The 26,716-nt window shown below is 41.4% G+C and overlaps 1 protein-coding gene and 1 non-coding gene across 2 annotated transcripts in view; one reads left to right on the forward strand and one right to left on the reverse strand.

The window, feature by feature from the left end:
* The window catches only part of LOC124789962 (general transcription factor IIH subunit 2), a 116,287-nt gene extending 89,962 nt beyond the window's left edge, over positions 1-26,325 (reverse strand). The window contains exon 1 of the mRNA XM_047257498.1: positions 25,853-26,325. Coding sequence (XP_047113454.1) covers positions 25,853-25,914 — 62 coding nt within the window. The 5' untranslated portion in view covers positions 25,915-26,325. The remainder of the gene's footprint in view (positions 1-25,852) is intronic.
* Trnar-ucu lies at positions 10,248-10,322 on the forward strand. The gene has a single exon. It is a non-coding gene; the product is annotated as a tRNA-Arg (tRNA).
* Positions 26,326-26,716: the final 391 nt, after the last annotated feature.

Genomic DNA, 26,716 nt, shown 5'->3' on the forward strand with positions numbered 1-26,716 from the left:
CTTCTGATTTGAAACACTTCCACTGGCCACCAAACTCCCCATACATGAATATTACTGAGCATGTCTGGGATGCCTTGCAACATGCTGTTCAGAAGAGATCTCCACCCCTCGTACTCTTACGGATTTATGGACAACCCTGCAGGATTCATGGTGTCCATTCCCTCCAGCATTACTTCAGACATTAGTCTAGTCCATGCCATGTCATGCTGCGGCACTTCTGCGTACTCGTGGGGACCCTACACGAAATTAGGCAGGTGTACCAGTTTCTTTGGTGTTTTGGATCTATACATAATGAAAGCAGTAAAGGAAACCAAGGAGAACTTTGGAGAGAGAATTAAAGTTCAAGGAGAAGAAATAAAAACTCTGATATTTGCTGATGACATTGTAAGTCTCGCAGAAACAACGAAGGAATTGGAAGAACAGTTGAACTGAATAGATAGCATCTTGAAAAGAGATTAAGATGAGCACCAACAAAAGTAATGTAAGGTTAATGGAATGTAGCCAAGTTAAATACGGTGGTGTTGAAGGAATTAGATAAGAAAATGGGACCCTAATAGTACTATGATGCCCTTTGCTATTTGGGCAGCAAAATGACTGATGATGGCTGAAGCAAAGAGAGTGTAAAATTAATGCTGGATGTAACAAGGAAATCACTTCTGGAAAGGAAACAAACAATGGATACTCCACATAGGAATGTCAACAATGTAGGAAAAGATAGATTGCTACTAACCGTAAAGAAGACATGGTACGTTGCAGACAGGCACAATTAAAAATCACTTAAACCACTCCGGACTGGAACAACTGAATCACATCCTTTGTCAAGACTTTGATTACCTGTCATTGTGCTCTGAAATGAGGGACATACTACCTGAGACCCTTCCCACCACTCCTAAAGTGGGGTTCTGTCGTCTACCCAACCTCCACAACATCCTAGTCCATCCCTATGCCACTCCCAATCCCAACCCTTTGCCACAAGGATCATAGTCCCATGGAAGACCCTTGTGCGAGACCTGCCCAATCCAGCCACCCAGCATTTCTTATTCCAGTCCTGTCACTGGTTTATCCTAGCCCATCAGGGGTTGGGCACCTGCGAAGGCAGCCATGCCATTTACCAGCTCTGCTGCAACCTCTGCACAGCTTTTTACAACGGCATAACTACCAAGTAGCTGTCCACCAGGACGATTGGCCACTGCCAAACTGTGGCCAGGAGCACAGTAGTAGACCACCCTGTGGCACAACATGCAGCTGAACATACTGCTTCACTACCCGAGCCATCTGGATCCACCCCTCCACCACCAGCTTTTCTGAACTGCGCAGATGGGAGTTATCCTTACAACACATTCTCAGCTCCTGTAATTATTCTGACCTCAACCTACAGTAACATATTGTCCCAACACCCTCCACTCAACAGTTTCCATCCCCTCTGTTCCACCATATTCTCCATATTCTCGTCTCCCAGCCTCTTCATTTGCCAACCTCTGCCAATACATACACTTATTTTTATTGCTTTTCTCGTTTCTCCACACCTCCCTTGCCCGCAACCTCCTGATGCAGTGCCTATTGGCATTCTGGTCCCTGCACACTCCACCTGACAGCGTTCATCTCTCTCCCAACCCGTATACTATTATCCCTCCCCATTCCTCGCCCCCCTCCAGACTGCTGCTGCTCTTTTGCTGATGAAGGCTATGGCCAAAAGCTTTTAATTGTGCCTGTCTGTAACTTAATGTGTCTTCTTTACAGTAAGTAGTAACTTATCTTTTCTTACACTGTTGACATAGAAGCTTTTGTAATGTGGTGCTACATAAGAAGGCTGAGGGTAAGTTACAAAACAATTACTGATTTCACCCTATAATGAAAGATACTAACTACGAATAGTCAAAATAAATTGGTTGGTTGGTTTGTTGGTTAAAAGAGGAGGGGGGGGGGGGGGGGGGACTAAACGGCTGGGTCATCAGTCCCTTGTTCCCAGTAAAATAATACACAACAGAAAGAAGAAAAGAAAGGAGACATACAGTACAATAACAAGAGAAAGGAAGAACCAGAAGAATGACAGAAGGACAACCAACACTACTACGGACAAAACAGGAAAAGAAAACCACAGAGAGAAGCAAGAAACAGGTAGAAGGGGTAAAAACAAGAGAGTAGATGACTGTGGCTAGCCGACCACGAGAATAAAAAAGAAAAGCCAGCCACTCTGCAACACATTACAACATCCACCCTAAAAGCATCAGAGTGCAGAACACAAAGGGACAAAGGACATGTGCTAAAGCTTATATAGAATGATAAAACCCACCATCACGTATAAAACGTAAAACTAAATTAGCCAATGAGGCGTTTCAGCTAAAATTAATAGCAACAAGTCCGGTAACTGAAGAATCCGTCGCAGGGCAGTGAAAGAAGGGCAGCTCACCAAGATATGGGACACTATCAGCCGGGCGCCACACCGACACTGAGGTGGGTCGTCATAGCGCAGAAGGTAGCCATGTGTCACCCAAGCGTGGCCAATATGGAGCCGGCAGAGAACCACAGAGTCCCTACGAGAGGCCTGCATGGAGGACTGCCGCACATTCGTAGTCTCCTTAATGGCATGCAGTTTGTTGTGCATGCTGAGGTTATGCTATTTCATCTCCCAGAGCCGCAAAAACTTGCGGCATAGTACTGAACGCAAGTCAGTTGCAGAGAAGCCTATCTCCATAAGCATGTTCCGCTTAGCCTGTTTGGCCAGCCTGTCTGCAAGTTTGTTGCTTGGGATTCTGATGTGACCTGGGCCCCAAACACCACGGAACGACTGGAACGTTCCAGGGCATAGATGGACTCCTGGATGGTCGCTACCAAAGGATGATAAAAGTAGCACTGGTTGACAGTTTGTAGGCTGCTCGAGGAGTCAGTACACAGAAGAATCGACTTCCAAGGGCATGAACGGATGTGCTAAGAGCACGAGATATAGCCACCAGCTCAGCTGTGAAAACACTGCAGCCATCGGGCAAGGAATGCTGTTCAATATTTCCTCCATGGACATATGCGAAGCCAACGTGAGCATCAGCCATTGAGTCGTCAGTGTAAACCACTTTGTGGTCTCGGTAAATGTCAAGAATCGAGAAGAATTCGCAGCGGAGAGACGCGGGGTTAACAGAGTCCTTAGGGCCATGTGGAAGGTCCTGGTGAAGCTGCAGCCTAGGTGTACACCATGGAAGTGTACATGAATGGACCTCAAGTATAGATTGTAAAGGCAAGGACTCCAGTTCGGAAAGAAGGGATCGGACACGAACTGCAACTGGAAGTCCTGCCATGGGTGGCCGATGCAGGAGCTGAACCACTGTGGGTAGGAAATGGAGATGGTGATTCGGATACATAGGAGAACTATGAACATGTACAACGTAACTGGCCACCAGTTGTGCACGTCTAACCTGCAATGGAGGGATTCCTGCCTCCACAAGGACGCTGGTCACTGGATTCGTCCTAAAAGCTCCTGTCGCTAGGCGAATGCCACAGTGGTGCACTGGGTTGAGTAAACGCAGCACTGAGTGTGCCGCCGAACCATAAACCAGACTGCCATTGTCAAGGCAGGATTGAACAACGGCTCTGTAGAGCTGCAGCAGCGTGGAGTGATTGCACCCCAGTTGGTGTTGCTCAGGCAGCAGAGGGCATTGAGGTGTTGCCAGCACTTCCACTTAAGCTCACAAAGGTGAGGAAGTCAAGTCAATTGGGTGTTGAAAACCAGTCCTAAGAATCAATATGTCTCCACTATAGTGAGTGGATCATCATTAAAGTAAAGTTCTGGTTCTGGACGAATGGTATGACGCCGACAGAAATGCATAACACACGACGTTGTTGCCGAAAGCTGGAAACCGTGGGCTAGAGTCCATCACTGCGCCTTGTGGATGGTTCCCTGTAGGTGCCACTCAGCAACACCAGTACTGGTGGCGCAGTGCGAAATACAGAAGTCGTCTGCATATAGAGAAGGTGACATGGATGGCCCCACATCAGCTGCTAGACAATTAAAGGCCACTAAAAATAGAGAGACACTCAATACAGAGCCCTGCAAGACACCATTCTCCTGCATATGGGGGGAACTATGGGAGACACCAACTTGGACACGGAAAGTATGAAGCGACAGGAAATTTTGGATAAAAATTGGGAGCGGGCCTCAGAAGCCCCACTCGTATAATGTGGCAAGGATATGACATCGCCAGGTGGTGTCATACGCTTTTCGTAAATAAAAAAAGACAGCAACCAGGTGTTGGCATCAGGAAAAGGCTGTCTGGATGGCAGACTCGAGGGACACAAGATTATCAGTGATAGAGCGACCCTGGCGGAAGTCGCCCTGACGTGGAGCCAGTAGGCTACGCGACTCCAGGACCCAACCCAACCGCCGACACACCATACATTCCAGCAGCTTACAAAGAATGTTGGTGAGGCTGATGTGCCGATAGCTATCCACATCAAGTGGGTTTTGACTGGGTTTGAGCACTGCAATGATAGTGCTCTCCCGCCATTGCGATAGAAAGACGCCCGCACCAGATTTGGTTGAAGATGACGAGGAGGTGTCACTTGAGTCAGATGAGAGATGTTTAATCATCTGACTGTGGATCCAATCTGGCCCAGGAGTAGTGTTGGGACAATGTGCAAGGGCATTGAGGAGCTCCCACTCTGTAAATGGGGCATTATACGGTTCACTGTGGCGTGTAGTAAACGACAGGACTTTCCCTTCCAGTCGCTGTTTCAGAGTGTGAAAGGTTGAAGGGTAATTCTCCGACGCAGAGGCTCGAGCATAGTGCTCGGCAATCGCGTTTGAGTTGGCAGATAACACACCATTTATGTTAACACTGGGAATACCTGTCGCAGTCTGGTATCCAAAAACACCTTTGATCTTTGCCCAGACATGGGAAGGTGATGTATGGCACCCAATGGTCGAGACGTATCACTCTCATCACTCCTGCTTTCATTGTTTGATAAGTTGCTGAATGGGGGCACGGAACCATTTAAAGAAAGGGTGCTGCTGTAAAGGTTGCAGATGCTCCTTAATTGCTTCAGTGACTTCCGGCGACCACCAAGGGACTGCCTTTCGCCAGGGCACCCTAAAGAGAGAGGGATTGTGTTTTCTGCCACACAAACTATTGTTGTAGTCACTTGCTCAACCATTACACTGATGTTACAGTGTGGGGGAGGTTCAACGGTGACAGCAGAGTGAAAGTTTCCCAGTCCACCTTGTTTAAGGCCCGTCTGGGAAAAACGTCTGTGGGGCTGACGCCAGGGCAGTGAGAGGAAGATGGGGAAGTGGTCAAGACCACACAGGTCGTCGTATGCTCTCCAGTGGATAGATAGGACAAGTCCTGGGCTTAAAAATGATAAATCAATGGCCGAGTAGCTACCATGGGCCACACTGAAATGTGTAGCAGCCACTGTATTTAAGAGGAAGAAGTCGAAATGAGGCAGTGAAGTTTCGACATCTATGCCTCGGCCAGTAAGCACCATGCCACCCCACATGGGATATCGGCGTTAAAATCTCCCAAAAGTAGGAAAGGTTTAGGGAGTTGATCAATCAGTGCAGCTAATACATTCAGGGATACTGCACCATCTGGAGGAAGATATACATTGCTGACAGTTATTTCCTGTGTCGTCCTTATTCTGACAGCCACAGCTTCAAGAGGGGTTTAAAGGGGCACAGTTTCACTACAGACTGAGTTTAGGACATAAACACAAACTCTACCTGATACTCGATTTCAGTCACTATGGTTCCTGCAGTATCCCTTACAGCTGCGGAAGGCAGGAGTCCGCATTGCAGGGAACCAGGTTTCCTGGAGAACAAGGCAGAAGGCAGGAGTAAAGCTTAACAGTTGCCGTAGCTCAGTCAGGTGGTGGAAAAAATCACCGCAATTCCACCGGAGGATGACGTCATCGTGAGATTGGGAAGGCATGGAACATTCAACGAGGCAGTTTATGCCTCAGGATCACCTGCTGCCACCGACTTTTTGCCTGAGCAGTCTACATCCATTGTGTCTCAGGGTCCGGCAAGATCTAGGTCCTCATCGGACACCAGAATCTCCACCTCATCCACAGACGCAGAGCTTGTAGGTAGCAGTGGTGTGGGTGCCACCGCAATTCCCTTGGTCTTGGGGACCTTCTTTATGGATTTCTCTCGCTGCTCTTTGGGTTTTCCTGGCTAGGAGGACTTCACTGATTCAGTCTCCGGGACTGAGGATGAGCATTAAGCCCTATGATCAGCTGCTTTTAGGCCCTTCAGCCTCTGCTGGGTGTCATCTTTCCCACTAGCAAAATCCTGGGAAGGGAGTAACCCAAAGGACCTCTTCCTAGCGAGAGGAGCCAAAGAAGACTTAAGTTTCTCTGGCTCAGAAGTGGGAACTTATATCCCAGATGGTTGAGAGGGTGTTGCTCCTGAAGTAGGTGGTGCAGGAGCAATAGGGAGGGAAGTGCCCCCCCTCCAAGGGGGCAGGTGTAGTCTTCTGGTTCTGAGAGGTGACAGGAATGCGAGGAACTGATGAGGCGACAACTGTTCTCGTAGCGGCGGTGTAAGAGGAGGTCATAGCCACAGGGTGTAAGCGCTCAAATTTCCTCTTAGCCTCAGAGTAGGTCAGTTGGTCCAGCGTCTTATATTCCATGCTTTTCCTCTTTTTCTGTAAAATCCTGCAGTCTGACGAGCAAGGTGAATGATGCTCTCCACAGCTGACACAGATAGGAGGCAGGGCAAATGGAGTATTGGGAAGTTATGGGCGTACGCAATCTCAACATGTGATGCTGGAAGTACAGCAGATGGCCGAACTTCCAGCACTTAAGGCACAGCATCGAGGGAGGGATATATGGCTTGATGTCACAGCGCTAGACCATCACCTTGACCTTCTCGGACAATGTGTCTTCCTGGAAGGCCAAGATGAAGCCGCTGGCGGCAACCTGATTATCCCTCGGACCCTGGTGGATGCACCGGACGAAATGAACACCTCGACACTCTAAATTGCCGCGCAGCTCGTCGTCAGGCTGCAAAAGAAGGTCCCTGTGGAATATAATACCCTGGACCACATTTAAGCTCTTATGGGATGTGATGGTAACAGAAACATCCCCCAACTTGTCACAAGTGAGTAATGGCCATGACTGGGTAGAGGATGTTGTTTTTATCAAGACTGACCCAGAGCGCATTTTGGACAAGCCCTCCACCTCCCCAAACTTGTCCTCCAAATGGTCCACAGAAAACATTTCAGCTTGCCCTTCTTTGCTTAGGACTAGTTTTCCATCTGAGCTGTTGATATTCATACAGCTGGTTCTCATTTCTCCAAAGGCCTCCTTAATTTTCCTGTAAGCGGTATCTATCTTTCCCCCAGAGATATATGCTTCTAAATCCTTACAAAGGTACTGTTGCTGAACTTAACAAGGTTCTGTGGGAATACCTCAATCTCACTGTAACTGTGGGAAATACATGAGTGTTGTATCAGACACTGTTGAGAGTTATTCCATGTTAAGTAGACCTGGGGTCCCTTCTCAACCATTTCCAAAGCTAATGAAATTTTCTGGGAAGGTTCCATGATGTCTTGGATGGATACAAACAAAGTTTCAGTCCAGTGTCTCTTTGATCCCGTTTCTACAGCCTCTTGTAGATAGGAATCCCAAGTTTGCAAAACCAATATTCATGCCAAAGTGCCAACTTTGGACACTTTTATAGTAAGTACTCTCAAGTTAGAAGCCCCCGATTTTGTCTACTTAAAAAAACTTTTTAATATATTACTGATTAGATTTTTAAATACCTATGGTGACAGCTGTCCTTCATAAATGGTAGACAATTCATTGTGCACCTTGGACAGGTCATCTTTAACCATCTATAAATCATGATTCTGCAGACGGATTCAGCCAAGAATAGGTAATATAACACACAACCATATTGTCTTCTTGTGCTTTTTGTACAACAGCTCTGTCTGTCAAAATATATGCACCTGCAAATTTGATTAAAATGTTTTGGGTGCCAAGTTTTGGGTAGTTTTGGAGCCCATATCTCAACTGTATTTTCTTTATCTTTGTTATCGTTCTGTATCCAGATAGATAATTATTTAAGCTTCACAACCTACATAATTTGATTTCTGACGCATGCCTTCTTACGGCTGAAGAACATTGCTCAAATTTATTATTTTTCATACATAATGTATATGCTTGAATTTGACAATGAGTAAATAGAAAGTAAAAACAGTAAAAACTGCTCGAATGTGAATAAAAATACAAGTGTAGTTGTGTGCAAATCAAATTCCAAGCAATAAGTAACAATAAAATAAATGAAAATTCATGCCAACTTATGATGGAATTACTCCCAAAGTTTTCATAAATCCAACCCTGAAGAAATTTCATAAAAATAGGAATTACAGAAAACATTGTTGAATATGTTGTCAAGACATTCTTAGTACACTGTTTTAATCTTGCTGTGTCTAGAAAGAGCATCCTTAAAATTTCAGAAGCTATATAGTTAAATTTCAGACCTATGCCTACTTATGGAATAAATTACCCCCAAGATTTTGTAAATACATATTACTATTATTACTGAAAACATTAACAAAATGGTATACATCGGTTGTTGAATGAGTATATAAAATTTCAGGTGATTAATTTCTCTCTGCATCTACTGTATTAACCAAGAAGTGTTCATTTTTTGATCAAGATGGCACTGACTGTCACAAGCCTACACCATTTCCTAAAAGTCTACTTAAGTCAGTGAAATAAATATCATTGCTGAACAAAGAGGTTTTAAAACATAGAAGTGGACTCAACTTTACAGAAGATGCCCAAATCTGCTCACATCATAATGTCCTGCTGATGACAAAACTTCAATTTCTGCAAAATACCTGCTGCAATACATGTAGGAAAAATAAAGAAGTTAGGAATGATTTATATCTAAATGAAAGTGTTGAAAAGCTGAAACTGTTGACTAACGAAGTTTTCAAGCCTGGCCAGAAGCATTGTATCAGATGTCCACAAGAATTTGTTCATTGGCAAGTACAGCCTTAGGACAAGCAAGAGTTAAGTGGCTGCTGACTGTATGGGCACAGGTGACACTTGCTACATAGTCAGTCTCATGGAGATTGACCTTTAAAGCTTTAATGAATTAGCAAAATAGGTCGCGTAATGCAGAGAGTTTAGAAAGCACAAGATTGCTAATTTCCACAGATGTTGTGGAAATACAAATGGTGAAGCAATGCCAGAAAGCCAAGTGTATGGACATTTTAATTAATGAACTAAAAATTAAAGTCATCATTCAAATCACTCCATCCAAGTTCAAATTTTGAGCCTGGTTCCAAGCAGCTAGAGTACACAACAAAGAGCAAAATAATTCAGCATTTCTGTGAGAATGGTGAAGCAGGCAAGGAAACTGAAGATGGCAACTGTCATTTTGGCAGTACCTGCAAGATGGGAGATGATATAATCATAAATAATGTTCTCAGTTCTTCGAAGGTGATGAATTTATTTGGCTGTGCCTAGGTAACTATGGTTACATAGCAGTAAGAGTGGATGGTGAAAAAATTCATAAGGAGAAACACCTCCAACTCAGTAACTTGAAAGAAACGTCCAGCCTATTGTAAGCAATATGACAGTGAATTGAGCTTCTCAAAATTTTGTGAACTAATGGCAAAGCGGTTTATTGCAGTTAGTGCTGCTGGTACACGATCAGTTTGTGTATGTGTAATACATCAAAATCACAAACTGATGTTGACGGCAACAGCTATCAAGGACGATGACTATACAAGGAACTAATCAAGAAAACTATGTGCTGTTTAGAATAACAAGACTTCATGCTGCAGACAATGTCATGGGAAACCTGAGCTGAAAGCTTACTTGGTAGAGGTTTTCAAAGAATACAACTTAAAAGAAATGATCAGAATACAAACAGTGGGTTCATACTGATGTGGATACACAAGAAACGTATGTAGACGAGTTTGTAGAGGAGCTGGATCTAAAAATGCATAGTCTGACAAGTCACCATCTCATTATATATACATGAAGATGGTATCTGTTCTTTCGCACATGTCCGAAAGAACAGATACCATCTTCATATAGTTAAGGCTAACCAGCCATTGACCTCCTTCTTCTGCGGATGCACATGAAATGCCCGAACTCTTACAGGACTCGGTAAGATTGTCTGCTGCAAGTAATGAGTGTAATGGGCAGGGGCACTGCGAATGAAGTGTGTGGACATTAAGTTGGGAATGTAGGTCCCACGGGGAGCGTGCAGTCCCAGCAGTCGCACTATGCTCTTTGCCCTCGGTGGCTCAGATGGATAGAGCGTCTGCCATCTGAGCAGGAGATCCCGGGTTCGAGTCCTGGTTGGGGCACACATTTTTCAACTGTCCCCACTGATGTATATCAACACTTGTCGACAACATAGGGCCTTGATTTAGTTATCATTTCACCATCTCATAACATTGTTCCATGTCAAGTGGCCGAAGGGCCCCACTTGACCCTCTCCAATATCAATGAAATTTTTACAGATGTAAAATTACATGAAGCACTGCCAAATTACAGCTCTGCAAGTAGTATGGTTGGGCCGCTAGCCATCTTTTGGCAAAGGCTAGTTTTTTGACATCATGACTTAAAGGAATAAATCATCAACTTTGTTTTACCATTGCTCAGGACCTATCATGCCAAAACTTTGTGATTTGGTTCAATTTTTCAGGTATAACAGCTTAATTGTAGAACTAAAGGTCAAATTATAGTAAATTCATCATAAAGTGCTATCAAAGTGGTTCATAATTCTTGTGGTAACAAACTTTGACTATACTTTATTGGGCTAGTATCTACTGAAAGAATAACTTTCTGGGAGGTGATTCTCAACTCCTCAGCAGCCTGTCAGCATGTCAAAACGCTCTTCCAAGTGTCACCTAGATTGCTCAAATAATAACCGAGTTACATAAGTTCAAAGTCTACTCAAAAATTTAATTAGTCAATTTTGGGTCATTTTCAAGAGGTCATATCTCAAAAGGGATCACTCAAATCTGATTTTTATTGGCACCATTGGAAAGAGGTCACTTACTTTGATCAGAAGAAGTTGTTTTTATTTTTGAGACAGACATGTTTAGTGGTAACAATGGAGTTTAGAAACCGGCTTCAACAATGATACTGAAGCACACTGTTGTGTAGTGAAGAATGTTCAGATTCAATGTGAGCTTTTTTTTTTTAAATGACATGAAGTCTGTTGTCATTACTACATAAAAATATTTTTCTGTAATTACAAATTATTTCAAGGTGTTTGACTTTTTAGAAATGTTTATCTGGTCATTTAAATTTTTTTCTGTTCTGTTCCAAAATTCTCTACAAAAGTTTTAATATATATGACTGTTTAATTTTTTCCAGTTGGAAATATATAGAACTTCTACATTATCAATTATCGAAAGCAACAGCAACTGGTAGCAGAAACTGAATTGTAATCTAATGAATATGAAAGACTTGTCAGTGCCATGTAGCATTGGCCTTGCAGATAATTCTGCATGTCATCTGAAAACACACAAACATCAACAAGGCTTCAAATATATCAAATATTTTCAATAGAAAAACAAGAATTACTAAACCAAAGAAGAGAAGTGTGTCTTACTGAAAATGCACAAATATGCTTTCATCACAAAGCAATACTTTTGGTCGAGTATGAATTTCTACAGAGATCCTGTTGGAAGCCTTTTGAGGCAAAGAACCATTCTGTAAAAAAGGCTTTATAGACTGTTAATGCAGAAACAGCAAAACAATTGAAAGCTGTGACAAAGATCAATGTGAAACTTTGTGAGAAGATCTGTCCAACTTTGTGAAAAGATCTGTCCAACTTGTACAAAAAAATTTTCAGCAAGAAAAGCAGAAAAATCTCAGCCATCTTCACCCTAGTCAGAAGATGAAACACAGTTATACCTAGCAGAATCACTCAGTACAGATCTAACCGCTTTTGGGGTCTCCTCTCTAAAATTTCAAGAGAGTATCCACAAAGGATGCCAAAGATAATGCAAAATGAAAAATAAGCAAAACTCAAGACACAACTGTGAATAACACTGCTGTTGCTTTGACCCAAAAATTTCAAACGCCTAGTACAAACAAAGCATGTCTTGACTATGAAGATAATGAGCAGCTGATTAAAGAATTGAAAGATAAGTTGCAATTGTCAAAGCAGCCTGAAAAATTGCAGATTTTGACATTAGTACATCAAAAGATGTACTATAAAAGAGACAATGCAAGAATTTGGCATTTCAGAAAGAACAGTAAAGGCAGCTAGGAAGTTAAAAGGCACAAAATGATATATTAGCTCTGCCATAGAACAAATATGGCAAGAAGATTCTAGATGTTGTAATAAAAAAGAGTGGTAACTTTTTTTCTTTTTCAAAATGAAGAATTTAGCCAAATTTGTCCTGGTAAAAAGGACAGTAGGCCTATATCAATTAGAAGAGATGGAAATCGAACAAAATCCCCATTCTAAATGTTCTGAAAATTTCGTGGTATGTTAGTTGGTCATTGTACTTAGGGAATGTATAATCAGAGTGAGCAACACCTGTATGTACAAAATATGAGAAATTTTTTAGGTAGACCTAATTCTACTCCCAAGACAAAAAAAAATTATGGACAATTAAATATTTAAATCAATTGCTGATTTTAAAGTAAGTGTCATGCATAACTGGTATTTCTGAATTAAAATAATTACTTTATAATGTTATAAGTGAGTGGAAAACAATTCATAATTTTGTTTGAAAGAATTTATAACAATAATAGTTTTCTCTTTATGATATTATTCCCAAATTATTATTGTCTTCCATCATGATTAACGTTTTCATGACTTTCCTTGAATTAAAATTGCCTACAGTGTAACAGTCAACATAGCAATGTTGAAAAAGATTATTTTTTTTTTTTCATCTGCTTCTCACTGAACTTGTATGCCCAAGCCGAATTTGCGCACGAAGAAGGATGATCCAAAAAAAGCAGTACTTGGGAAATGGGAACTGCACACTGATCTTTTGACGATGGCCATCTGAAAGTATTAACAAGACCATAAGGTGTCATAAAGGAGCCGGTTATATCCTGCCGCTCATGAGAGACACTTATTATCTGTCCCACCCACCACTGATTGTCATACACATAAGAAATGAAGTGCTTCACTACAAAGTCTCCAAATGTATACTGTGGTCTTTGCATTTCAGTACAGTAACAGGCTGCACTTCATAGAGAACTTTTCTTGCAACGTATGTGCCACTCTGGGATGCAACCCAGTAGTGACTTGATTGAATTCCTACCCCAGGCTTCACAGCAGGCCACCATTCTCTGATTCTTAAAAAGAATTCCCTTGATGTACTTTCATTTACAATTAAGAGTTTCATGTTTCTTACTAATGTTGATATGGCGTGTACAAATCCAGTAATCTCTCTTATAGCATCAACAGCTTCATGCTGGAGATTAAATCTTGTTGCAAAATGTTTACAGAGACCTCCTAACCCCATCACTTGCACTTCTTCCATGACCTGTTGCTGAAAATATCCATTTTTGCCTTAATTCCCATACTACAGTGTTGACCAAGCTCATAAAGCTGAAAGTGGTTTTTAAAATGAGATGCTGCACCATCAGTCACATACACATGTTTACATGTTATGTCATCAATTATCATACTGATGGTGTAGCATGCATGTACACTGTCATGACGAGATTATCACTGACAATAACAAAATAGTGCGATGTTCCAAGGAAATGAACAAAAACGTGTGAATACTGATACCTGTGATGTGTGCCAGTGGTGACTTTGAATTTTGTTCTGCAAAGCAACAAACCAGTTCTCAGCAAAGCTGAAATGAAGAACTAATGTGACAGTATTCTGGGCTGTGGCTGATTTTACTTCTGCTATGGCCTGTCTCTGAATCCTCAGGATATGATGGTTAGCTATTCCTTTCGTGACCCAATGTCTAACCTCTTTAACAAACTTCTCTGGCTCTACTGTCTTCTTCACCAACTCTCCTCCCTCCCACAATGCATAGATTATGTCATTATTAGTATCCTGAATGTGTAATGCTTCAATAGTCATCACTTCATCCCCAGGGCACATTGCACACTCCTGCAACCAACATTTACCTTGCGGCTCTTGATATGCACACAAAAGCATCAGGTCCATCTTTGTGTACGTCTTCCCTGTGACACTGCTTATGGCAAAACAAACAAGATTCACTGGCTGGCATTTTACCCCAGGGTTGCCACAAGTTTCCCCAAGTGAAATTCCATGATATTTCCCTGAATTCCAGACAGGTTTTAGCATTTTTCCCTGACACATTTTGAGTGACGCAAGTTGACAATCTGTCTTTGCACCAATGGTACAAGAAACAATAGCGCAAATGAGAAAAAAAAAAGTTGTAAGCAGACGGCGTTTCTAGGTGTGAGCAAAAATCTTAAGTCCTCACATCAACAACTTTTGTAATGAACAGTTTTTAGATGGAGAAAGCAAGCCAAATGGTATATGTGTTTCATTAAAACCACTGATGTTATTTTATTTCAACCAAACAAAACACGTTTGGTGACAAAAATACACACTTCCTTGGAGTCGCAAGATGGATTTAAAATACCTTCACTGGTTTCAGAAATACCCTAAGAAAATAGTAGGTCTCTTGAAAGAAGTGTATAAGGTGGTGAAGAATTGTGTAAAAGAACACTGTAGGTGACCACCAATGTTGCTTCTGTTATGTTCGTTATCATCGGTTTATATCCGCTGTGTTATGTCTGTTATTTTACAGGTACTGTGTGATTTTTCTTTTGAGAAATGTGTGAGTACAAAGCGTACAAACCGCCAGCAACTGACACAATTTTCTTCTTCTTATCATCCATACTTTCTAATGAACACTACTTTTGAACAACAAAAGTGTACTAGAACAAATAAAATGTCTATAAAATGCCACACTATATAACGTACTTGTGGTGAAACAGTTGCAATTCCCGAAATCCATCAGCCATTGCCTCCTGTCTGCTGAGGAGCACTGCAGTCCTGGGTCCATCCATAAACCGTGAAAATCCATCGCACTACGCCACACATAAACAGATCCGGCCTGTGGGCAGATGAGTGAGACTAGATCTGATGGGCAGGGCCTGCACATTATTGGGAACTGAAGGACTTCAGATCGGCAGGCCCAATCCATTAGAGATACCCACAGAAATGACTTGCTGTTTTGGCCCATTGTGGAAATTCACTTGTGTGGCCAGCTATTCATGAGCCACAGACAGCATTTTGATGAAATGAGACCACTGTGATCAATCCGTGCACCAGACAACTTGTTCAAGTACTCTGAGAATCAATAATAATGAGGATAGGTAGCAACTCGCTGTAAAGAAGATTGCTGAGCCGTAGACAGGCACGTGGAGATGACAGTCACACTCTCACAACTAAGTTTTCAGCCATAGCTTTTGTCAGGAAACGAGCACACACAAGCATTTACATAATTACAAGCATTTACATAATTACTCAGACACAACTCACGCACGCATGACCACCATCTCAGGTCACTGTGTCTACAGTCTCTGAGAATCAGATCCAAACAAGCAACTCCTCGCGCCTCCCTGCCTCTCATCTGCAGCTGCTAGGCTAGTGGCAAGAAGTGGTGGCAGTACTGACTGCCAGCTGAGGGAAATGGTAGGAAGGGGAGAAGCAGTAGGAAAGAGGGAAAAGGGAATTGGTGCACTTACTCAGCTGTGCCCAGCCAGCGACAATGCATGACACCTCAGTACACAAACCATTTCATCTACTGAGACAAAAATGAGGTTTCTCCCTTTTTTTTCTTCCCCTGACGTGTTTGAAATTCCCTGATTTCCAGAACCTGTGGCAACCCTGTACCCATTTTGACTGCAAGGAGTAGAATTTTGTGAAATCAGTTTTTAAAATCGGGTTCTCCTTTTTCATTACAAAAAACACTTCTCTTAGTGATCTTGTCATATATTTCTTTGCCTATTTAACTTTTTCACCATTTTCACTAACAGAGATGACATGAGCCTGGTTAGGACTCTGCCTGCTACAATCTCTGTCATTACCCAGCTGATATTACAGAGCAAGTGGCGTATAATATTTATCGTCTTCCAACGGACGCCCACAGTAAGAATCCGGGCATGCCCAAATACCTTTCTCATTCTTTATTTTATGAGCTTTTGATATCAAATAATGTGAGGAAGTGAGTATTTATTTCTGTATCTGCTGCTTAGAATAGCTACCTGATATCAGTGTCAGTAACTGCATCTTCTCAGTATAGGTGGCTGCTAAGATAGCAGTATTTAAGTTTTGAAAAATACATCACATTTTGTGCACATATCACTAGCTCCAGGTTCTGCACCAAGTGTATCTACATTACACACTTCACAAAGTTTTGACAAAGTTGCTCGTGTAAAACTTGTTTCAATCTCTTCCACTTTTCTTTTTGAGCTTCTTACCTTTCCTGGATGTTTAAGGGGTGGATATAGTAGGGGCTACAGCAGAAATGCTAATATTCAATGCACCAAGAACTTCACATCCAGGAATATAAACATCTGCACTGTCTTCTTTAGTTTCACATTCGGGTGATTGTAATCACTCAGGTGGGTTGTCACCAAATTTCTTCTTGTAGTGAGTGTAGCAATTCCTGCACAATGGATGTGATGCTAATACCGTTACTTGAGGACCAAGATATTTTTGCAGTACCTCTGACAGATTTCCAACAACTGTTAAGTGTTTTTCACTTTCTTAAACACCACCTTCTTGTGTCTTTTTTCATAGTGCATACGCCTCACTCTTTCACTACTGTATTTACTCACTGACACTGTATCTAACAAAAAGTTCAAACCAAACACAAAACTCAATGCAGAATCATTTATGTGCAAATTCTCACTCAATCGTTATAAACAGAAGAGCACAGGAAACGATGTTGCCAAGATGCATATTTTACAATAGAAATTCAATGATGCGATATATGGAAAACAATGAAAATTTTTTAACATTTTACACACAAAAATACCACCCACTGTGTTTCCACTGACTACTAGCATATTAACCAAACAATATTTTGTGTAATTCTTAAAAGTTTTTGGTAGGGGGTTTTCGAGTAAATAATTTGTAAAAACTTGTAAAAATGCAATTTTTTACATTTTTAGCAATAAATTTTAGATAATACAGAAGCTGCAGCAGAAAAGATACTGTTTATAATTACATCAATAGTATCTGGTAATACATCTAAAAAGAAAGATGATGAAACTTACCAAACAAAAGCGCTGGCAGGTCGATAGACACACAAACAAACACAAACATACACACAAAATTCTAGCTTTCGCAACCAATGGTTGCCTCGTCAGGAAAGAGGGAAGGAGAAGGAAAGACAAAAGGATATGGGTTTTAAGGGAGAGGGTAAGGAGTCATTCCAATCCCGGGAGCGGAAAGACTTACCTTAGGGGGAAAAAAGGACAGGTATACACTCGCACACACACACATATCCATCCACACATACACAGACACAAGCAGACATTTGTAAAGGCAAAGAGTTTGGGCAGAGATGTCAGTCGGGGCGGATGTACAGAGGCAAAGATGAAGTTGAAAGACAGGTGAGGTATGAGCGGCGGCAAATTGAAATTAGAAATTAGCGGAGATGAGGCCTGGCGGATAGCGAGAAGAAAGGATATGCTGAAGGGCAAGTTCCCATCTCCGGAGTTCTGACAGGTTGGTGTTAGTGGGAAGTATCCAGATAACCCGGACGGTGTAACACTGTGCCAAGATGTGCTGGCCGTGCACCAAGGCATGTTTAGCCACAGGGTGATCCTCATTACCAACAAACACTGTCTGCCTGTGTCCATTCATGCGAATGGACAGTTTGTTGCTGGTCATTCCCACATAGAACGCTTCACAGTGTAGGCAGGTCAGTTGGTAAATCACGTGGGTGCTTTCACACGTGGCTCTGCCTTTGATCGTGTACATCTTCCGGGTTACAGGACTGGAATAGGTGGTGGTGGGAGGGTGCATGGGACAGGTTTTACACCGGGGGCGGTGTCCCATGCACCCTCCCACCACCACCTATTCCAGTCCTGTAACCCGGAAGATGTACACGATCAAAGGCAGAGCCACGTGTGAAAGCACCCACGTGATTTACCAACTGACCTGCCTACACTGTGAAGCGTTCTATGTGGGAATGACCAGCAACAAACTGTCCATTCGCATGAATGGACACAGGCAGACAGTGTTTGTTGGTAATGAGGATCACCCTGTGGCTAAACATGCCTTGGTGCACGGCCAGCACATCTTGGCACAGTGTTACACCGTCCGGGTTATCTGGATACTTCCCACTAACACCAACCTGTCAGAACTCCGGAGATGGGAACTTGCCCTTCAGCATATCCTTTCTTCTCGCTATCCGCCAGGCCTCAATCTCCGCTAATTTCTAATTTCAATTTGCCGCCGCTCATACCTCACCTGTCTTTCAACTTCATCTTTGCCTCTGTACATCCGCCCCGACTGACATCTCTGCCCAAACTCTTTGCCTTTACAAATGTGTGCTTGTGTCTGTGTATGTGTGGATGGATATGTGTGTGTGTGCGAGTGTATACCTGTCCTTTTTTCCCCCTAAGGTAAGTCTTTCCGCTCCCGGGATTGGAATGACTCCTTACCCTCTCCCTTAAAACCCATATCCTTTTGTCTTTCCTTCTCCTTCCCTCTTTCCTGACGAGGCAACCATTGGTTGCGAAAGCTAGAATTTTGTGTGTATGTTTGTGTTTGTTTGTGTGTCTATCGACCTGCCAGCGCTTTTGTTTGGTAAGTTTCATCATCTTTCTTTTTAGATATATTTTTCCCACGTGGAATGTTTCCCTCTATTATATTCGTATCTGGTAATACAATAGAAAAGATAGCGTTCTGTGACTTTCCAAATCATAAAACATTAATAATAATAAATAAAAAATAAATAAAAAATTGGTGTGTAGTTCATTCCACTGGTAATATGGCTATTTTGGAAGTGCCTCAATTTTTTACTGGGTTTTTCCTACTAAGATGATTTTTATGAAGCTGTTATGCCAAGTTAGGCACCTAATCAATTAATTTTTTGTTTCTGCATCATGTTAATCAGCACCCTTTTCTCTTTAATTTCTTTTAGTATTTGGTCATTACATTTTATTTCAGCTCACGACATTTTTATGGTTCTTCTCCAATCCCTATCTCCAACGCTTTTAATTTTTTTGTTTCTTGTTTTTCCAGCATCCAATCTTCACAATCATAGCCTAAAATGCTCCAAATAAATAAACTTCATTTCTTTCTGGTTTCTATACCAAGATGGTTGTTTGTTAATACATGCTCTTATTTCTAAGGGCTTGTTAAGTCTTGCAATTTTTTTATATTCATTATTCTTCTGTTGTCATTTGTTATTGTATTTCCCAAGTAGCTAAATTAATACACTTGCATTCACATGCTTACCACACAGGCAACTGTGCAGTCTAGTTACAGGGTCAAATATTCAATAAGTTGTGTGCTGTGGTACAGCCAACAGCCAAATGTAGTTCTTTCTAGAGTGCCACATCCTTGGTGTGTATTGCTTGTATTGTTGTTATCTGCGAAGCCTTGTCAAGTGTGACTGGCTGCACACATTGACACGCACTGGTAACATCACCTGGCCCCCTTCCATCACTCTGGACTCACATTCGGGAGGACAACGGTTCAATCCTGCGTCCGGCATCCTGATTTAGATTTTCCGTGATTTCCCTAAATCGTTTCTAGGCAAATGCCGGGATGGTTCCTTTCAAAGGGCACGGCCAACTTCCTTCCTCGTCCTCCCTAATCCGATGAGACCGATGACCTTGCTGTCCGATCTCCTTCCTCAAATGACCCAACCCAACCCTTCCATCACTGTCATCACAGAATTATTATATTCCAGTTAAAAATTTGACGAGCATTCACTCGTTACTAATTTGCAACTGAAATAAACTTGAAAATAATATCAGGAACAAGAAAGAGGAAGTAGATGAAAATCACACAGATGTGATTAACCAGTGTGAAGAATTTGACAAAGTACTGGAAGGCCTATATGACTATATCAAAACAAAGCATCTAGAAAGACAATATTGCTTCAGCATTACTGAGATCTTTGGGAGAACCACCCATCACCACATTATTTCATTTGGTATGTAACCTACATGAGACAAGTGAAACACCCTCACATTTCAGGAGGGCGGGGGCTGAAAAATCTATATATTACAAAACTATTGGTTTAATAACTCGGTTGCAAAACACTAACAAATTATTTGCGAAAGAATGTAGAGACAAGGCCTAGTAGAAGTTGTGTAAAAAATAACACTACAAAAAACCAAAGAGAAATTTAGTAAAGGAAAAAATAAGTAAATAAAAACTGTAAGGTTTGCCAACAATACTGTATTTCTGTCACACACAGTAAAGGGTGTGGAAGATCAGTTGAATGTATTGGATAGCATCTTGAAAGGAGTACACAAAGCTGTGTTTACACTGCATTTGGAACATGTTTTGCAACAAACCTTGAAACATTTTTTTTGTAGTTGTTGCTGGATTATCGAAGTTTACAACATGCTGCAAACACAAAAACCACTATCTGTGGCTGTGTAAATAAACAGGTAAAAGGAAACATTATTTTGTATGACACTACTCTTTCAGGTTTTGTCACACATTGTGTAGTAGAGAGTAGACATTGTTTTGCCTAACAATGAAGGGGACAAGACAACAAGATGTCTGAACTTATCACTTTTTGTAAGTAGAGAAGTGCCTCTAGAACATGTGAAGTGTTAACTATAAAAATTTCACATTAAAGATGACTCTAATCAGAAAATCATTGTTATGCTAACATCAGCAGCAGTGATGTAGAAAATAAACTGAGGTCACTGTTGACACAGTATAAGCAAATTGTATCAGGTTCTCTTTGAGGCAATACTGGATTTATCATTAGTAAGTGAGAATATGCACTGGGACTGAGAACTGTAGATTCTACTGTCACCTTCATTGGTACCGATGTCATATGGGACGAACAACACAGTCAGTTAAGGAATCACAAACAGGGACGAGGATGACACTGCAAAAGTTTCACATGATTATGACAAGAGGCATAAGGTGAATTTCAGTCTGGAAATCCACAATGAAACAAATGCAATTTAAAATTTATTAACTCTGTCCACTGCAAATCCTTGTATCCTCAGTTATGCCACACAATGTATGCATTTGCTGACATCATGACAATACTAATTTCTTTGTAAGGTCTACTGGCTGCTACAGTGTGAATTTTTCAACAAATGTTAGAGAAGTAGTAAATAATATGTGTTGCTCTACTGAAGATGAACAGCACGATAGAGCAGTGTAATAAATGAGCAAATAATGTCACCAACTATGAAAAGGATAAATTGCTAGACTACTCATTGTAAAGATGCCAAGTTGAGCTGCAGACAGGCACAATGAAAAGGCTGTTACACACTCAACTTTCGCTCAAGCCCTTCTTCAGACAAGAAAGGAAGACATGCACATATTCACATGTGTTTTGCTGTGTAACTGTCTTTTCATTGAGCCTGCCTGCAGTTCAACATATCATCTTTAGATGGGCAGCAATCTATCCTTTTCATAACTGTTAATATTTCAACCAGTACTTTCCATAGTCAGAGCAAATAATGAGTTAAAAAGTAAGACCTGAAGACTATAGTGCTGACAAAACATCAGTTGAAAGCAAGTTGGTGGGCATCGTAAGCAGTGAAAACACAGAGTTCCATTGGAAACTTTGAGATTCAGAAACAGTTATCTTTATTTAAAGCCAGAGGTCGACAGAAGCGTCCGATCCCACGCGTCGGCGGGCATCGTAAGCAGTGAAAACACAGAGTTCCATTGGAAACTTTGAGATTCAGAAACAGTTATCTTTATTTAAAGCCAGAGGTCGACAGAAGCGTCCGATCCCACGCGTCGGCTTTGACCCGTGACGTAAGGGTGTTGTCGTGTGTGACGCCATGACGGCGCGGAGTTTGGTTTGAGTGTGGCTGTCTCCAGCTCTGTTTTACCTTGTTTTATTTACTTTTCTGATCTGTTCGTTCTATCTCGTGAGATTTTTTTTTTTTTTTAAATTTAAAAACACTTATTACTTATTTTAATTATCTGTTTCCTCGAATTTCTGTTTTAGTTTATTATATTTATCTTTCTGATCTGTTCGTTCTATCCCGTGAGATTTTTTTTTTTTAAAAAAGACAAAAAACACTAATCAGCTACTGAAGCATCTTTATCTTCTATGGGTTGCAGGGGTTACGACCCCTGAGGAGGTGGGTGGATATTCATGCGTGGCTGTCTTCACTTACACGTTGTAGCTACGCAAGACGTCTAAATTTGTTTATATTTAGTTTACCCCCCACCCAAAACACCCCATTTCCCGCGCTTGTCCCGTTAGTGTCATTAGGCTTCTTGTGGAAAGTGTGTGTGTTTGTTTTTGTTTCCGCCATATTTGTGACGTCATGGGTCAAAGCAGACGGGTGGGATCGGACGCTTCCGTATTTCCAAAGTCAGTCATTTTGTATTGAGAGAGAGAGAGAGAGAGAGAGAGAGAGAGAGAGAGAGAAACAGGCTAAACATTTTGAGACACAAAAGGAGAAATTTAGGGATGGAAAGTCATTCTACACATAGATTTTGCAGAGATATAACAAGATGAAATCTAGTCCGCAGACTGAAGCCACAGGCAAATAAGCATTTTCCACAGTTGTCTGTGGCATAATCAAAACTGAAAACTTCTGTATGGTGCCTGTCCTTCACCACTGCTAAGCTAAGAAACATACAACAGCCTACTTTTAAATATGCCTATCGGCTGTTCAATGCCTCCTCTATGTGATGAGCAGCAATCGATCCACAATCAAGCACTGAAAAATTCAGAGTGGTATAACAACTACCAGGTCAACGGAAACATCCAATTACACTCGCCCGCTTTGACCTGTGACATAATGGTGTTGTGGTGTGTGACGTCAGTACGGCACAGAGTTTTTGAGTTGCTTGTGTTTGTAGATGACATGTTGTTGCATTTGATGGTGCCCCCACACAGTGTATGTGCTGAGTGTAACACTTTGTATTCGGTTCATTTGAGGTTTGGTTGTGACAGTTGTAACATAGCTGATGGTTGTTGGTTGGTTTGGTGTTGGTTTACGGGTGGGTAGTTGTGGATAGTGTTTTTTAAGTGTGTGTGTGTGTGTGTGTGTGTGTGTGGGGTGTGGCCATTCTAGATCGTATTGCCGGATGCTGCTGTTGGTAAGTAATTTTTGTTTTATATTTATTCTACAGTAATTATGATTTTTTGTGCATTAGAGTGGGTTGAGAGTGTTTCAACTGATGTGATGTCCGATTTGTGGGTTGTTGAGGGGTTAGGGTTTTGGTTCAACTTTTTGTAGTTGGTGTTGGCTTTTGGTATCGACAATTGCGGGTGAACTATATAGGCCAAGGGAAAATATTCAATTCCATTTTTTGTAGTTGCAGATGTTGGTTTTTTGGTATCAACAGCTGCAGTTGAGGTATATAGATCAAGGGAAATGTCTAATTCCACAGCTCAGTTGAGCTATATAGATCTAGGGAAACGTCCGATTTCTGTGGTTTCTGTTGGTGTAGCAGAATGCTGAAATTTTGATTTTTTTGTGATATTGTTTGTTTTGAGATTGCGTGGTTTTTTTTTTTTTATTGTTGTATATTTAGCTTGTCCCTGCCCTAAACCCCCAATTTCCCACAGTTGTCCCTTTAGTTTAATTTTAGTTTTGGAGTGAGACGTTACTGAGTCATTTATTTTTTTTCGCATTTGTTGGCGTGTGTATGTAGTGACATCATAGTCACCATATATTGGAAAAGCTGAAATTAGCGGTTTCTACAATGTCAATGATATCATGGGTTAAAGCAGATGGGTGGAATTGGACACATTACAGAATGCCCAACAACCCATAGTGGTATTGTGCCAACCACCCAACCTAAGCAATATCACTGTCTTCATATTCTGTCTCTGCTACCAACCTCCTGCTTAATGGCTCACATCCCTTTAAAGGAGGACATACTTATAGTAGAGCCAGTGAAAGAAAATCCCTGGCAGCTGGCAGTGGTTTTGCGAAGCCCTAATGGCTCCAGGCAAAATAATAATCAATCTATAGAACTGTGACAACAATGATGCATTGCCATAGAGACGTAACTTACACAAAATCGCATTACATGACTGGGTGCAGTACATACACACAAAGCAGCTGTGCCAAATCACTGCTACCGTCACTGATATTCTTTTACTGACACTGATCCCACTAGAGATGCCAATATGTCCTGTATATCCTCCCATTATCATGTACTCCAGTCATGCCGCAGACTTCAGGGCCATTTTTGAAAGCACCCATTAGGGGGGGCGCTCTCCTTGCAACTGTTCCTTAGTTCCTCTAAACCTCTGGCTTCAACTTGCACTAGTTCCTGTTCTCTACCTGTGTTTATACTCTTCCCTGCTAGCACTCCCACTACAACAACTGTTCTGTCACCTTAGAGCACCAGCACAGTTATTTCCCTTCTCTGGCCCCCCTCCCCCTTCAGTTTTCCTGATGTTGCACCTAGCAGCCCATCATCTTGTCCTATCACATATCTGCACATTCCTACAGGCAGCTCTACAGCACCTGCCCCCCCCCCCCCCAACCATTCTCTGCTATCTCCCCCCCCCCCTCCATCCTACATCCTTTGTATATTGCCATTATCCACCTAGGCTGGGACCAGTACTCACTTCAGTTGGGCCTCAGCACCTGGGGATAATAGTGGCGAAGTGCGGTGAGCATTTGTGAATGTGTGTGTGCTTTTCTAAATGTGGGAAAAGAATGTGTCTGGTAGCTGTGTTTACTTTTAAGGGTGCATGTCTGCTGCTCAGTGACACACTATCCATATTCACACTGTTTTTTTATACAAAATAGCTTCACACGAAGTGTGTCAACAGGTTCCTTAAATAATCACCATTTCTCAGTGACTCTACACCCGTAATGAGATATGGTATGATGATTTATATAAGTGCATTTATAAATTATGCCAACACTACCTTTAAAGCATAGTTTAAGTTTGTGAACTGATACTTATGAACCCATTCACTTAACTTAGTTATTCATCCAATGAATTTCATTTATGTTCCTAATAGTATTGTGTTTATGACTCTCAACTGTTTTCAGAATGTGATGATTACGATCATAGCAGAGTACATGTCATTGCATGGCAATTCTCTGATTAGAATCATGCAGATTACATGTCATTAAGTGGCAATTCTCAGTAAACTTGGTTGTTCAAATAGCTGTCTCCAAGAAGTCTGAAGTGTACATCGAAATATTCTTCCTTATAATATGTTCTCCTGCTGTGAATACTTTGTTTTTGTGTAGAGAACTACGTCAGACTGTGTGTTCTCTGAGCCATAACGTCAGACTGTGTGTTCTCTGAACCATAAGCCCAATTAATAATGATATAAGCTACACAGAACAACAACAGTGTGAATCTTTCATTGACACTGGCAAGCAGAAACGAAATGCTGCACACTGGCTGTTACGAATATCCATAACTGTTGTCCAAAGTAATGGAACAGTATGGCGAAATCCGTATCAAATCAATCTCACAACAATTATACGTATCGTGAAAACAATAACCACTCTGAGCTTCTCCAGCATTCTAAGTATCAACAAATGGATAAACTGATATTTAATTTACAAAACCGAAGCTACGGTAGTTAGTCCCAAGTGTGAACTTACTGTTTGTATTTTTAACTTACAATGGCTCTGTATGTAGTTCCTTAGATAACTACAGTACAAGATATGCAATTAAAGTAACAAACGCTAATTGAACAACTTTGGGCATTTTGACTTTTTGTTATGTCGCCGACGGAAGAAACACAATATACTTTACCAAGTCTTTTCATATCCAGTTTCCCACCGATATTCCTTTCCGGTTTCTTCTTCTTCAGCCATCTCACGATATACTAGTATTGGCGTTCCAAATCTTAACTCCTTTCGGTGGACCAATCACTGAGAAACTATTTATGCAGCATACACACAAGCATCACTACACACGAAATAATCTGCACTCGCTACTGATTCGGTAACAACCGTATGTATTTCTTCCTCTTCGTTACAGCGGAGTTACACTTTCCCACTAACAATGAATAACCAAGACGACAACGCAATAAGTACTGAGCATAGCCACTTTGGCGGAAAAGAACACAAAGCGCATATCGAACCTCAGGGCGGCTCGCTTTGCTTCGAGCAATGTTTGTAAGTTGCAGTATTGCTATTAATGTCATATGGCAAGTGTCCCTCAGAAGTGACTGAACCGACGCATTTCGGAAATAACTGGTCTTGCACTATAAGGCCGTAAGTTTGCAATACAATATTCAAGATTTATAAATTTTGTCTTTCACCTTACTGGTAGTAACTTATGCAGTTACCCCTTAGTATGACTTTCACAACCCAATATTTACATTGTTTTCCTAGTAATAAAGATTTTTAACGGATGTTATTTTATAACTTGAGAGCATAACGTACTAATGAATTGCACATTGATCATTATTGTGTTGACACGATAGGTGACAGAAGGTATATATTGTGTTAGCATTTCTTCCAATAGGTAGTATGAATAGCTTATAATTCAACTGGACGTGTGCTTTGTATCTCTGTCTCTCAAAAACCTTAATACGTGATATTGTGGCACAAACATTTAAAAAAATACCTTGGCACGGGGAATTAAGAGTTTCAGGAATTTTTTATTTTATGT

Source organism: Schistocerca piceifrons, chromosome 3 (assembly GCF_021461385.2).
Source record: "Schistocerca piceifrons isolate TAMUIC-IGC-003096 chromosome 3, iqSchPice1.1, whole genome shotgun sequence".
NCBI classification, from domain to species: domain Eukaryota; kingdom Metazoa; phylum Arthropoda; class Insecta; order Orthoptera; family Acrididae; genus Schistocerca; species Schistocerca piceifrons.